This window comes from Leuciscus leuciscus, assembly GCF_965113295.1.
Source record: "Leuciscus leuciscus genome assembly, chromosome: 5".
Taxonomy (NCBI): Eukaryota; Metazoa; Chordata; class Actinopteri; order Cypriniformes; family Leuciscidae; genus Leuciscus; species Leuciscus leuciscus.
The window spans coordinates 40,974,437-40,989,182 of record NC_138729.1 but is presented as its reverse complement, the minus strand read 5'-3'; the positions used below and the strand labels follow the sequence as shown (position 1 = coordinate 40,989,182).

General features: G+C 36.8%; 2 protein-coding genes and 1 long non-coding RNA gene across 4 annotated transcripts; 2 read left to right on the top strand and 1 right to left on the bottom strand.

Annotated features, from left to right (window-relative positions):
- Positions 1–3,582: 3,582 nt before the first annotated feature.
- LOC309499272 lies at positions 3,583–6,160 on the bottom strand. Its single transcript, XR_014206193.1, has 2 exons — positions 5,990–6,160; positions 3,583–5,429 (listed from the first exon to the last, which is right to left on the bottom strand). It is a non-coding gene; the product is annotated as an uncharacterized lncRNA (long non-coding RNA).
- Positions 5,631–9,623, top strand: cmklr1 (chemokine-like receptor 1). Of its 2 annotated transcripts, none has more exons than XM_082170365.1 (2): positions 5,631–5,753; positions 6,167–9,623. In XM_082170365.1, the coding sequence occupies exon 2, from the start codon at positions 6,186–6,188 to the stop codon at positions 7,236–7,238; it is 1,053 nt and encodes a 350-aa protein (XP_082026491.1). In that variant the 5' UTR covers positions 5,631–5,753; positions 6,167–6,185; the 3' UTR covers positions 7,239–9,623. The 2 variants fall into 2 exon arrangements, with proteins under 2 accessions (XP_082026491.1, XP_082026492.1); XM_082170366.1 differs by having other exon boundaries at positions 5,698–5,843.
- Positions 9,624–9,778: 155 nt separating this feature from the next.
- LOC309499199 (chemerin-like receptor 1) lies at positions 9,779–12,316 on the top strand. The gene is made up of 2 exons (XM_082170369.1): positions 9,779–9,984; positions 10,959–12,316. Exon 2 carries the CDS (start codon positions 10,993–10,995, stop codon positions 12,031–12,033), a length of 1,041 nt encoding a protein of 346 aa, XP_082026495.1. The 5' UTR covers positions 9,779–9,984; positions 10,959–10,992; the 3' UTR covers positions 12,034–12,316.
- The last annotated feature ends 2,430 nt before the right edge of the window (positions 12,317–14,746 follow it).

Sequence of the window (14,746 nt, the reverse complement as noted above, 5' to 3'; positions counted from 1 at the left end):
ATTACATGGCTTGGTTGAATTCTAATGTAGAATGCGGTCTGTTATTTCTTGATAACAGACCGCTGCTAAGTATAACACACGGTTGCCATGCAATGCAGAGCGTTGCCATGGACACGCAGGATTCTAACCGCAGAGACGGAACGGACTTTTTTCTTTAGCGGAAGCAATACAATCGTTTTTAAATCAATAAACTCCTTTTTAAATCAATATTTGGGGTCAAATTATTGATTTATTTGGTAGGTAGCCATGTAATAAGCGGGATAATTTAGAGTGAGGCAGTTGTTATAACGAATAAAACCCCTTCAGGCTGATTCAAGACTCCTGATTCCTCATCAGCCTGTCGGGGTTGTATTCGCTATAATAACCGCCTCGCTTTACATTATCTCTTAGTTATTGTGCCGCATGTGAGCTTCACAACATACCCCACTTCAGCATCCTCCCAAAATGTTAAAGGCGGCAGAGTTTGTCTCGTGTTGGCCAGTAAACTGAAATAGTTCACTGAAATAGATGGCCTGTTCACTGAAATAGATTCCTGGTTTTAACCTAAAACCAGCCACTACCAGATGAACAGAGCCGCTTCAAATAGGGTATTGGTGTGGCCGCAGTTCTCAGAATTTTTTTTTGCATCTAACATCATTACAGAGGAACTAGGTGTTAAAATATTTGGCCAGTAGCTCAGTCTGCACTTACCAGATAAGAAAACAACCCAGCAGCAGAAGTACATATCTAAAGCATTGCAAATGGCATTGTGAGGCTTTCTTTGTGAGGTAAGTTATTCTTTGTCAAGTCAAATCATGTCATCTTCATTTATATAGCACTTTTAACAATGTAGATTGTTTCAAAGTGGCTTTACAGTAACAAACGGAAAATTTAAGGTAACAGAGATTGTTTTGGCTTTATAGCGGTTCTTGAATAAAGATATTTTCCAGCTAAAGTTAGTTTTGATTGATTCACTTCCGTCGCAAGGATCATTAGTTATTAAATTAGAGGCTGCTGAGACGACATCGTTCTCTCTACACAGACTTTAAACGCGAACCTCTGAGAAACACTGATGGCGCGCGCATGCACATCAAGAATTAATTCTATAGTTATACGTATTTGAATATATGTGCACAGGTTTGTAATTCCCCACAAACCAAGCCTTAAACTACTTGTCTGGCCTTAACATTTTGATACAGAATTGTATCACTTCGGGGTAGATACGCGAAACCGAAATTATCCCGACAACGCTTTATCTGTAGAGTGGGAAAGGGATCCTTCACAGGGGAGAGACTAGTTGGCACTTCAGCACTGCGTTGTCGGTAGGAATGGTAGGAAGACTGTTACAAAGTTTTGGTGCTAAATAGAAAAAGGATCTACCGCCAGCAGTCGATTTTGATATTTTATTAACTGGCCGGAATTTTGAGATCGCAATAGACGTGAAGGACTATAATGCGTTAAGAGCTCGCTCAAGTACTGCGGAGCTAAACCATTTAGTGCTTTGTAAGTAATCAGCAATATTTTAAAATGTATACGATGTTTAATAGAGAGCCAATGCAGTGTTGACAGAACAGGGCTAATATAGTCATACTTCCTGGTTCTGGTAAGAACTCTAGCTGCTGCGTTTTGAACCAGCTGTAGTTTGTTTATTAAGCGTGCAGGGCAACCACCCAGTAGAGCATTACAATAATCTAGCCTTGAGGTCATGAACGCATGAACTAATTGTTCCGCATTTGTCAATGAGAGCATATGACGTAATTTAGATATATTTTTAAGATGGAAAAATTTGGATTTACAGATGCTAGACATGTGACTTTCAAATGAAAGATTGGTATCAAAGATCACACCCAGGTTCCTAACTGACGACGAAGACTTAACAGAGCAGCCATCAAGTGTTAGACAGTATTCTAGGTTATTACATGTGGACGTTTTTTGTCCAATAATTAGAATCTCTGTTTTTTCTGAATTTAGTAGTAGGAAATTACTAGTCATCCAGTTTTTTATATCAGCTATGCATTCCGTTAATTTTGTGAATTGGTAGGGTTCGTTAGGTTTTGAAGAAATATACAGCTGAGTATCGTCGGCATAACAGTGAAAGCTAATTCCATGTTTCCTAATGATATCTCCTAATGGTAGCATGTACAGAGTGAACAGCAGTGGTCCTAGTACTGAGCCTTGTGGTACGCCATACTGAACTTCTGATCAATAAGACATTTCTTAATTTACTGCTACAAATTGATAACGGTCAGATAAGTATGATTTAAACCATACTAGTGCAATTCCACTAATGCCAACATAATGTTCGAGTCTATTTAAAAGAATGTTGTGGTCAATAGTGTCAAATGCAGCACTAAGATCGAGTAACACCAATAGAGAGATACATCCACGATCGGATGATAAGAGCAAATCATTTGTGACTCTAATGAGAGCTGTCTCGGTACTATGGTACGATCTAAATCCGGACTGAAAATCCTCGCAGATATCATTTCTTTCTAGAAAGGAACACAGTTGTGAGGATACTGCCTTTTCTAGTATCTTTGACAGAAAAGGCAGATTCGAGATCGGCCTGTAATTGACTAATTTTGTATGATCAAGTTGCGTTTTTTTAACAAGCGGTTTAATCATAGACAGCTGAAAGGTTTTTGGTACGTATCCTAGAGACAAAGACGAATTAATGATATTAAGAAGAGGATCTATGACATATGGAAGCATCTGGTATGACTTTGTCATATGAGCCAGTGCATAAAAGCAGAGCCGATCCTGACCTCCCTGGGGCCCTAAGCAAAAAAAAATTAAGGGGCCCTCCTACCTGACTCACACTAAATAAACAATAAGTAAAATTTACTTCTTTTTTTTTATTTCACACGCATATTTTTTAAGTTAATTTCACATATGGAATTAAGTATACGTTACTTAACTAAGTTAGGTGAAAGTATTTTAACTTGGCTAGTAAAAGGTTGGGTAGTATCAATTTAGTTGAAATTTCCTTTGCATTACATTTCACTCAAACAATATAATATTAAATTATACCACACATTTATGGTATGTGCTTTACTTGGGAAATCCATGTACTTTATACTACAGATATTTTTGCGAGACACCATATCTACATGTCAGATGTTAAGCATAATGTGAATGCAGAGACCTCAATACTTGTAGACAATACACAATGCCAATAACATTTGATAGAAAATTAACTCCAAATGTCACAAAATGGCAAGTTACTAATCCTGACAACAAAAGCAAAGATAAAACTGTAAATACAGCTGGAAAACAGTGAAGAATTAACCTTGTTAATTAATCAAGGTTCAGTGCATGATTGGAACCCCAATATCAGAATTTGTATTTTATTACGTAGATATTTACGCTTTTGTTTACTTGCTGAGTAATAATATTATAAAGGTAATATAATAAAGGTAATTCCTGATATCAGAAATAGACAGTGTTACTAGTAAAATATTAAGTATTCACACTTCAAATAGAACAAATTGAATTCTTGAAATCACAAATGCATCCTGTGCTGTGAATGAATAAAAGTAGCTAAAATTGCCACAGCATGTCACTGTGTTTTAAATGATAACAGCAATACTTAATACTTGAAGGTTATTATTTACTGAGGGATGTGCATCCATATTGACCAGTATGTCCAGTCAATCAGCATCTTAATTGCAATATAGACTATAAAGCCAATACATTGTTTTCCATCTGGCATGGCAGAGTTGTAACTTAACCTTGACTTGGAGAGTAGATGATCATTGTCTTGTTTTAAAAGTATGTGTGCCTACGCCTACAATGAGGATTGTCATCCCGCTATTGTAGTTTATTTTGGAAAGTGCGCGTTTCATTTCGTGCACGCGCATATGAACGCATGTTAACGTGCGACGCGGTTATCTTTTCCCAGCTGCAGTTTATAAACAAGCAAACTCAGTCTACCTGATTGCTGTTCCCACAATTCACTCGCATAGTGTTTTTTCCTCTTTCTTCGTGACCAGAAGGATAGTTCCGCTTCATTTTCTCACGTCTCAACGATGTTGTAATCTTTGATTGACGCGCTTTGACACGAGGGGGAGGCGGGGCCTTGAGTAATTTGCGGGGCCCTACGCAGCTTGCGTAGTGTGCGTATAGGGCGGATCGGCTCTGCATAAAAGATAAATAAGATACACTTCCCTATCTGTATTTGATAATGCGATGAACACTTGTTTTCTGTACCATTCTGAAGACAGAGAGCCGTAAAGGAATAAAGATGCATGTGACTAATTCTGCAGCAGAATCAACTAAGATAGGCTACTTTAAAAATGCAGGATTGCAAACACCTTTACAGGTTGTAGATATCAGATATGATAAAAAATAAAATAAAAAATAAAATTCATTACAAACTTAACAAAGATACTTGTCAGTCATACTTTTTACATGTTGAATTTTCAAAGTGAGTCAGTTGCATTTAAAATTCAAATGCGAATAGCATGCCTCTTGTGTAAATTGTCTAATGACTAGGTTTGTCAAATAATTTACATTTTAGTATTCTGTGTTTTTGGAGAAATTTACAAATTGAGTTTTTATAAATTTGAAGGTATGTATCTGAGTTTGTGGTCAGAGAAATGGCTCCTTAGACCTGTTTTGCATATTCAGAGCAAGATATTGCATGAACTGAATACATAAAAAAAAATATAAAAAAACAACAACAAGGAATATTGAATAGTATGGTTTTGCCATAATTTATGGAAGGATATCTATAAAGAATGGTCATAAATATGCTCTGGTTAAGCTCAGAAACATGTAGGCATGTAAATGAACAGGATGCCAAACAAGTTGAAGCCTAACATGATGTAATTAAAGAGCTAAAGTTAGCCAATCCTCAGGGAGAGATTGAAAGGTATCTTACATGATGGTGTCAACAGGAATCTTTGGCCATTTTAAACATCTTTGAACTTGGATTTTTGTAATACAGTTCCTATCATTTTCTGATAGTTGTACATGGTGAAATTAATAAGACAAATCAATCAACCTATACACAAAGCATCACAGAATTCATTAAATCCATTCTTACTGATTCCAATATGTGCTGTTGTTTTCCCACCAAAATGATGCCACTTCCTGGAGGATGGTCAAATTCCACTGAGGAATTCGCTTTTAAATAGTTAAATAGTTAATAGTTAAATAGTTAATCGATAGTTAAGTTTTTATTAAAAAAAAATTAAGCTTTACATTTTATAAGTGATATTGAATTCAAGAAAACCCTATAAAATAATTGCCTATTAAACAATACTCAAAAGAAAACAAGAATGATTTGAAAAATTAAAGTGAAAAACCTGGAATTTTTCTATGTAAATTACTTTAAATGATCCTTGAAAATGATTATTTTATTGAGATAAAAGAAAACTTCTATTATGGCAATGGAGGCATGAGGCTATTTAAATTAAATGATTATTTATGTATTTACGGGCTGTGACCTTATCTTACCCAGGCTGATCTCATCACTGAATTACGTCAGATCACTGTAGATGGCCAAAGCTTTGAGTTTTTATTTTATTTTATTTTATGAATCTGTTTCTCCAAAACTAGAAGAAGAAAATCAAGAAGTGAAAGTAGGGGATCTTGTTGATGAGGTAAACAAAAACAGTTTGGGAAGTGTTTTGTGGAAGTACAGCATGTGCAGTCATGCACAATATTGCTCAAGAGAAGGATAGGACTTTATAAATGCAAAAGCGACACATTTGTCAGATGTCGAGTGGGTGCTGGTGAGGTGATGCTGGAGACACTGTTACTTGGCTAAGGTGAGAGACTGCTGGTTATTTATAAGACTTGTGAACATTTACTCCAAACCACACTGAAGTGTTTACCTTTGAACGTTTCTGTCCACAACGGTACTTATAATTATTATAATATTTATATATTATGTAATATTGAATCTATTTTGATTTACATAATGACAAGCTTTTCAAAAAAACTAATATTTTACTTTATTTATTTAGTTATAATTTTCTCTCGAATTATTTGTTGCTAATCTAACTTATATTCATTTTTTTAAAGTTCACAAAATGAATTTTCATTAAATTACATTGAACTTTTAGGTTGAAATGGCATTGCTGATCAATAGTAATATGGGAACAGTGACTGTGATATTACTGATATTAATACTTGAAGAACAATTTAACTAATTAAAGGTCTTTTTGTTGTCTGCTTTCAGGGAATCAACGTAAATTACAATGGATTCAACAGATTTTCAATTTAGCTATGATGATTATGAAAATTACATTGATTATAACTCCAGTAATATAACTTACGATGGAGTTTCTTCCCACATGACAGTCCACACCAAATGTTTCACTCAAGTTCTTTGCCTGGTGTTGCTGGTGATCAATGTGATCATCTGTTTGCTGGGCCTTGGAGGAAATGCAGTGGTTATCTGGATTGCAGGGTTTGGCATGAAGAAGTCAGTCAATACTACCTGGTACTTGAGCCTGGCTCTATCTGACTTCATATTCTGTGCCTGTTTGCCTTTTAACATTGCCTACAGTGTCACCGCGGACTGGATTTTTGGCCTCTTCATGTGCAAGTTCACGTCCTTTGTCATGTTCCTCAACATGTTCAGCAGCATCTTCCTCCTCGTCATCATCAGCATGGATCGCTGCATCGCCGTCATGTTTCCTGTTTGGGCACAGAATCATCGCACTGTCAGAAAAGCATCTGTATTAATTGTACTCGCATGGATCATCTCTGCAGCTTTAAGTATCCCATCTATTGTATTCCGTGATGTCCAGAATCACCTAGGCACAAACCGATGCATGAACAACTACACGTCCAGCCAGTATAGCCACAAAATCATTGCAACAAGCCGCTTTGTTTTTGGATTCGTGATGCCATTCATCCTCATTATCGTTTGTTATACTGTCATCATCCTGAGACTGAGAGCCACCCAGATGGCTAAGTCCAACAAACCGTTTAAGATTATGACGGCTCTCATTCTGACCTTCTTCCTGTGCTGGCTGCCATACCACACGTTTGTGCTAATTGAACAAAACGAAACCTTCAACACTGAAGTCATTGCTCTCGGACTGAACATTGGCACCACTGTTGCTGCCGCTAACAGCTTCCTAAACCCTGTTTTGTACGTCTTCATGGGCAATGACTTCAGGAAGAAGTTCAGGAGCTCCATCTTATCAAAGATCGAGAATGCTATTGGAGAAGATGGCCGAACGATCAGTCGCTACCTGTCTCGCTCTAGCTCAGTGGATGCCAGGGCATCTACTCATATTTAAAGAATAAACGGGAAGTACATTATTTTGCATTAGGGATGTAAATTTAATGCAGGGGTGTCAAACTTAGTTCCTGGAGGGCCACTGTCATGCAGAGTTTAGTTCCAACCATAATTAAACACACCTGAACCAACTAATCATGGTCTTTAGGATTACTAGAAACTTTTAGTCAGGTGTTTTGGAGCTTGACACATTTGATTTAATGCATTTGTTTAGTTTGATTAATTGTAAAAACAAAACAAAAAGAAAACGAAGGGCCAGATTTTCTAACAGCTTAACTACTTTAGCGTTGAAAAGGCATGGACACAGTTATTTTTGCTGCTGACCTTATTGCATATGCATTTGTAGGAATTTCCCCTTCAGATGCAAAATTTATGGAAGGAGAGTTTTTTGAATGAATAATGCAACATGATTTACTAAGGTTTGTGGTAGTCAATTTGCAAAAATTGCCAGTTTCATGCTAATTTACCATGTTTAGAAAATCTGGTCAAATATATACTGTATTTAGTTGTGCACTGTACAAAAAAATTTATCGTAATTTTCTGCCATGACATTATCCGTTAAGTTTATGGATATTTCCTTTAATCAGAATCAGAAAGAGCTTTGTTGCCAAGTATGTTTGCACACACAAGGACTTTGTTTTGGTGACAGAAGAAGCTTCCAGTAAACAGAGACAACAACATATAGATATACAGATAGTAAAATAAAAAATAAAGATATTTGTATGTGCTATATACAAATGTAATAGAATTAACAGGGAATGGAATAAGAAGATGTAAATACTTGGAATAAGAAATAGATATAAGCGATATTGCACATAGTTATCATTGCACAGTGAGGAGAACATTTAACTGTCCATGAGGTAGAAGAAACTTTTCTTCCCTGGGGGAAAAAACTTTTCTCTTGCCTGGTTGTTCTGGTGCTCGGTGCTCTGTAGCGCTGGCCAGAAGGCAAAGGTTCAAAGAGAATGTGGCTTGGATGTGAGGGATCCAGGGTGATTTTCTGACCCTTTTCATCACTCTGCATGTATACAGTTTTTGGAGGGTGGGCAGGGGAGCACCAATAATCCTCTCAGCAGTCCGAACCGTCCTCTGTTGTCTTCTTATGTTGGATTTTGTAGCTGAGCTAAACCAGACAGTTAATGAAGTGAAGAGGACAGACACAATAACAGCTGAGTAGAACTGCATCAGCAGTGCCTGTGGGCAAGTTGAACTTCCTGAGCTGGCAAGTACAACCTCTACTGGGCTTCTTTTTTTTCTCACTATGGAGTCTATGTGATTGTCACACTTCAGGCCCTGAAGGTGATGATACACAGGGCAACTTTTTGAGCAATGTTGCTGGGCAATGTTGCCGGGCAATGTTGCCATCAACCGGGAACCAGATGAGACACAGGGCCCACAACTGATCTAAATTATCCAGATATAAATTGATTGCCCATTTTCAATGGGAAAGTGCCCAAGCAACAATCGCTCGGCAAGATTGCCCAGCAACATTGCTAAAAAAGTTGCCCTGTGTATCATCACCTTAAGAGTTGGTTTAACCCTAAAAACAAAACATAATGCAATTTTGAATACAGCTAAAACATCTGTGAAAAATCACCATGGGAAATGAAACAGTACACAAGGATTTCAAGATGCGTTTTTACCAACTGCTTTTAACTTGACACTTCATCTTATAATGTGCTGCAACAACAAAAAATATCTGACCAAACTCATGTGTATAGACGGAAAGTAATAACCCTTCCTATGTGAAGAAGCATAAGGACAGACCAACATGATTTTAGGCCAGTCATATGCCTATTGTACATTACATGGAAATAAACAATATACTGACTTCTGACACCACTTATATATATATATATATATATATATATATATATGAAGAGTTCAGATGCAAAAGCCTCTAAGTGCCATCTGAAATTTTCTTCTAGAATGATCATTTTTATCAAGCTCGTATATTTAAGTTCAGTAATTTCACTTAAATGGGAATGAAAATTACCTATTAATTGTCATTTAAGTGAAATTACTGAACTTAAATATACGAGCTTGATAAAAATGATCATTCTAGAAGAAAATTTCAGATGGTACTTAGAGGCTTTTGCATCTGAACTCTTCATATATATATATTTATATATATATATATTCAATGATTTACATGTTTTCTACAATAATGTAATGTCTTTGAATTAGCTTCATTTGAGGCTTTGCAGTTAATTTTTTAAGTGATTTACAGTCCTAATTTTCAGAGAATTATAGTAAATCAAACCATCATCATGCAGAATGCAAATGGATTCCTGATGTAAACAAGTATTCTTTAATCTTTATAACCACTTGTATAATGACTTAACTGAACTTTTCTGTGACTAATAAACACCCTTGTTTGACCTCAGTTATTGTGCTGCATGTGAGCTTCACAACATACCCCACTTCAGCATCCTCCCACAATGTTAAAGGCGGCAGAGTTTGTCTCGTGTTGGCCTGTTCACTGAAATGGTGTAAGATTCCGGGTTTTAACCTCAAACCAGCCTATCTCTATAACTATCAGATGAACAGAGTCGCTTCGAATAGGGTACTGGTGTGACCGTCAACAGTCTCAGTTCTCAGAAATTTTTTTGCATCTTACAGAGGAACTAGGTGTTAAGATATTTGGCCAGAAGCTCAGTCTGCACTTATCAGATGAGAAAACAACCCAGCAGCAGAAGTACATATCTAAAGCATTGCAAACGGCATTTTGAGGCATTCTTTGTGAGGTAAGTTATTCTTTGTCATATGAGCCAGTGCATAAAAGATAAATAAGATACACTTCCCTATCTGTATTTGATAATGCGATGAACACTTGTTTTCTGTACCATTCTGAAGACAGAGAGCCGTAAAGGAATAAAGATGTATGTGACTAATTCTGCAGCAGAATCAACTAAGATGGGCTACTTTAAAAATGCAGGATTGAAAACACCTTTACAGGTTGATATCAGATATGATACAAAAAAAAAAAAAAAAAACATTACATTCTCCTCACTTAACAAAGTTACTTGTCAGTCATACTTTTTACATGTTGAATTTTCAAAGTGAGTCAGTTGCATTTAAAATTCAAATGCAAATAGCATGCCTGTTGAATAAATTAGTTCTATGTGGTTTAAACGCAGAACAAGCTTTTTAAGTAACAAATTAGGCAATTTCCTTCATTCAAAAAACCCTTCAGAGGTAATTTAAAGTCACAAGGATAAGTTTACATGAAAAAAAAAATATGGGAAGTGATAGTAGAATTCTGGAGGCACTGCACTGTAAAAAATGTCTAACCTCTCCAAGTCAAAATATTCTAGTGACTGGTCACATCTAAATTTTTTAATTGGCCCAAGTGCAATTCTTGTTGCAATAGTCTGTTAACATTGGCTCAATGAGAAATAATACGTCAGACTAATTGAAATTTTTTTATGTTATCAGTCACTAGAAATTTTTGACTTGGGGATGTAATTTTTTTTTTACAGTGTGTGCTTATTATTGGCTCGCCAGTTTTGCCTGTCAGAAAAGGTCTGATCAAAAATAAACCAGTCTCTGTAATAACCACCAAGTAACCTGATGGAAATTATGGGAAAGGCAGTTAATTGCAACAAAAAAAAAAGTGACACTGCAGTTTTTGCTCAGCAACTGCATTAATTTTTAGAAATATTCAAAATGGTTTTACTTTAAATATATTTGAACAAATTGCTTATTGTTTTCATTACAGAACTAAACTTCCTATTCAGATCTAAGGAGACATAATGACTTCAAATTCAGGAACAGATTACCCTGACTATGACACCAGTGGATTTTTAGAAGATTTGAAAAATCACTCAAAAGAAAGGGGTGTGGATTTACATGCTGGATACTGCAGGGAAGCCGCATGTGTAATCACAGTTATTTTTAATGTGATCATATTCCTGCTTGGCATCACTGGAAATGGTGCTGTGATCTGGATTGCTGGTTTTAAGATGAAGAAGTCTGTGAACACCACCTGGTACCTGAGCCTGGCTTTGTCTGACTTCATTTTCTGCACTACTCTCCCTTTCCTCATTGTATATATCGCTAATGCCAACTGGATTTTTGGGTTCTTCATGTGCAAGTTCACCTCTTTTGTTATGACCCTCAATATGTACAGCAGCATTTTCATCCTGGTCATCATTAGTGTGGATCGCTGCATCACAGTCAAGTTTCCTGTCTGGGCCCAGAATCAACGCACTGCAAAGAAAGCTTCTTTAGTTGTTGTGATGGCTTGGTTCGTGTCTGCTTTGCTTAGCATTCCATCTGCCAAATTCAGAGATATTGCAAATGAATCATCAACAGTCAAATGTTATAGCAACTATGAGCATCACCACAGAGCCGTCATGTTCACGCGCTTTACTTTTGGGTTTTTAATTCCGTTCCTGACCATTTCCACCTGTTACTCCATCCTGATCTGTAAACTTAGAGCAAACCATATGTCCAAATCCAGCAAGCCATTCAAGATCATGACATTACTGATTACAACTTTTTTTTTCTGTTGGTTGCCATTTCACATTGTTTCTATTATAGAGTTGGGCAAATCTAAAGATTCTCCACACGATCCCATCTTTCACACGGCCCAACAATTATCTGCTAGTCTTGCCACTGCAAACAGCTTTATAAACCCATTCCTCTATGCATTCATGGCCAAGGATTTGAAGAAGAAATGCTATTCCTTTCTGTCAAAGATCGAGAGCGCCATTGATGAGGAGACCCGAAGCACTTTCCAAAGAACTTCCATTACCAATTCTGTGGATCACAGACTTTCCACTGCTGTCTGAAATGTAAAGAAAAAAATTACTGGACAAAAGATATTTCTCTTTATTCTCTTCCAAGTCTGACTGTTAAATGCTGGCCAATAGAAAAGACTGAACATTAACAAGTTGTACTATTGTTTGTCCGTTGCATATTGGAGTTCAGAAATGTATAAGTAACGCAGCTGAAAAGTAAAAAATAAATGACTGCAAATGGGTTCTATAAAAGTTTTGTATATTAAAATGCCATTTTGCTTAATGATTTTGCAGAATTCATGATAACTATTAAATCTTTACTGTTTTTATCTTATTATTTGTGCATGTGTCACGTATGCAGGTAGCACTCACGAAAATTTAAATAAAAGGCTTTATTAACTATCTAGAAGACTCAGAAGATCACATGAACACACAGGATAAACGCAAACCAAACCATATATTAACAACAATTCTGCTGCCAGGCCAGTAGTTTGCGAAACACTATGTGCCTATAGACTGAACATGTAATAAGCATGCACATGACGTCACCGTCTTCACAAATTCATGTTTTTGTTATTTACACAGAGAACAACTGTATCGTTATCAAAAGCTTGCACTTTGAAACCATTTTTCAAAAGTTTGCGTTTTCAGGCTCCCAAAACGCTGTTAAATGAATGGCCAAAACACATTAAAAAACCCATTTAGTTGAAAAGGGTGTTGTGTTCACAGCCCCTAAATAAGGGAACAAACTGACACACACTAAAACTAGCTCAGCTTACAATGCCAGCTAGGACAGTCAAAAAGGAACCAAAACACAATGAAACAAAACAAATGTAACAGCATGTTACTGATCAATGCACATAAATAGGCTACATATAGAGTTCTTGTTTTGAATTTATTGATGATTGAGCATTGAGCATCATTTGGGCAAAATCAACAAATCTTTTCATGACCTGCATCTCACTCTATTTTTTGCTAAAATATAGGCCTACATAAAAATCCTGTTCTAACCATTCTGTTTAATTTAAGTGCTGGTAAATTTCTAGATGATATGATAGCCCGATAAGTAATTCAATACATACGCAACACATTCAGAAAGACACCAGCTTTATAAAAAAAAATTATGGTAAGCACTATGGGATACTTCCTGTCTTTTAATACTTCCTGCTTATACAAAAATGTATTTGCATGTATCTAATAAGATGATTTTCTTGGAAACTCTTTAACATGTTGCTATACATACCCTTATTATTGTTATGTGGCAAGAGTGGTCAGGTAACGCACCACCGAGAATACACCGGGAAATATCAGCCCTACACAGGTTTGTTACCAAGGTGTGGGTGAGTAGAGAGACATAGACAAGGGAGTGTGGGGCAACTTTATTAAACCATACAAAAGGTTAAAAACTATCAATACATTAATATTGCCAGGACTCAATATTCACATGTAACAAGAAAAAAGAAAAGAACCTTAAACTACAATATACAAAAATATGTAAATACAAAAGAAAGTTTAAAAGAGAGAGATAGACTGTTGTAGTCCTCAACTGCCACCCCACACTTAAATCACACACACAGGTGAGAATCAGTCCAACCTATGAGCACACAATCTGGACACCATTAAATGACAGCAGCCAAACTCTTCCCCTGTTTCCCCCACTCCTCCCCTGTTTCACCCACTGGCCCACTCCTCCCCTGTTTCCCCCACTCCTCTAGATACAAAGTAGAAAACAAACAACAGCAAAAATTAGCTGCTCTAACCAGCCTCAAGTAATCAGTTTGCTGATACTAACCAGCTGTACATAATTAGTTAGCTGGTACGGTACCAACCAGCCTCAAATAAATCAACAATTTCCAAAACAAAGAAAAATAATCGAAACAGTCACACGTTGTAACTTAAAAACAAAACACATTTAACCCAAAAATAAATTACATTACATTCAATACATAAAACACACAAACTGAGAAGCAAACTTATTCAATAATGATTACAAATCAAAGACAAACAAAGAACAAACCAAGGAAAATTAACACAAGGCCACAAATCGCCACATGCTGGAGGAACAGACGGCCAAAGAATGGCCTCGCTTAACACTTGTTTTCACACTTCTCGGCGAACAAAGTAACACAAAACTCCAGTAGGGGTTCAATATTCAGCTGGCTGGCAGGAGCCGCCACTGGCATGTCACGTGACCTGTCAGTGGCTGGCTAGTTGTCTGGCTGTCTGCCTTTGGCAAGTTTCAGAAACCATTGATTTTTGGCAGTTTTTGTGTTTTGTGTTCCTCCCTCTCTAGCTCATTTATTATGCATCTGTTGAAATGATTATGTTCTTTTGCATGATTGGCGTTTTAGAGAATTTTATCCCAATTAAAGCAGTCAAATGGCCGTGATCAGACTGGCAGCTTACTGACGCTTTGCTGGACGCTCAATCCAGTCAGCCGCGGCTGAACTGCGAGTATAACACGTTGCCTGACACTCTCGCTGTAAGGAAATAAATCGTTTTCTTATTATGAATATAATCTTGTGCATCTATTATTTTGTATGATTGATGTTTTGGGACCGGTTATCCCAATTAAACTCATCAAATGGCCGTGATCACGACTGGCAGCTGCCAGCCAGCCACTGACAGGTCACGTGACATGCCAGTGGCGGCTCCTGCCAGCCAGCTGATGATTGAACCCCCACTCCAAAGTTAAAAACAAAACGAATTTGACGGAAATGAGACCCAGGCAAGGCAGCATTGCGTTACATCACTAGACGTGCGT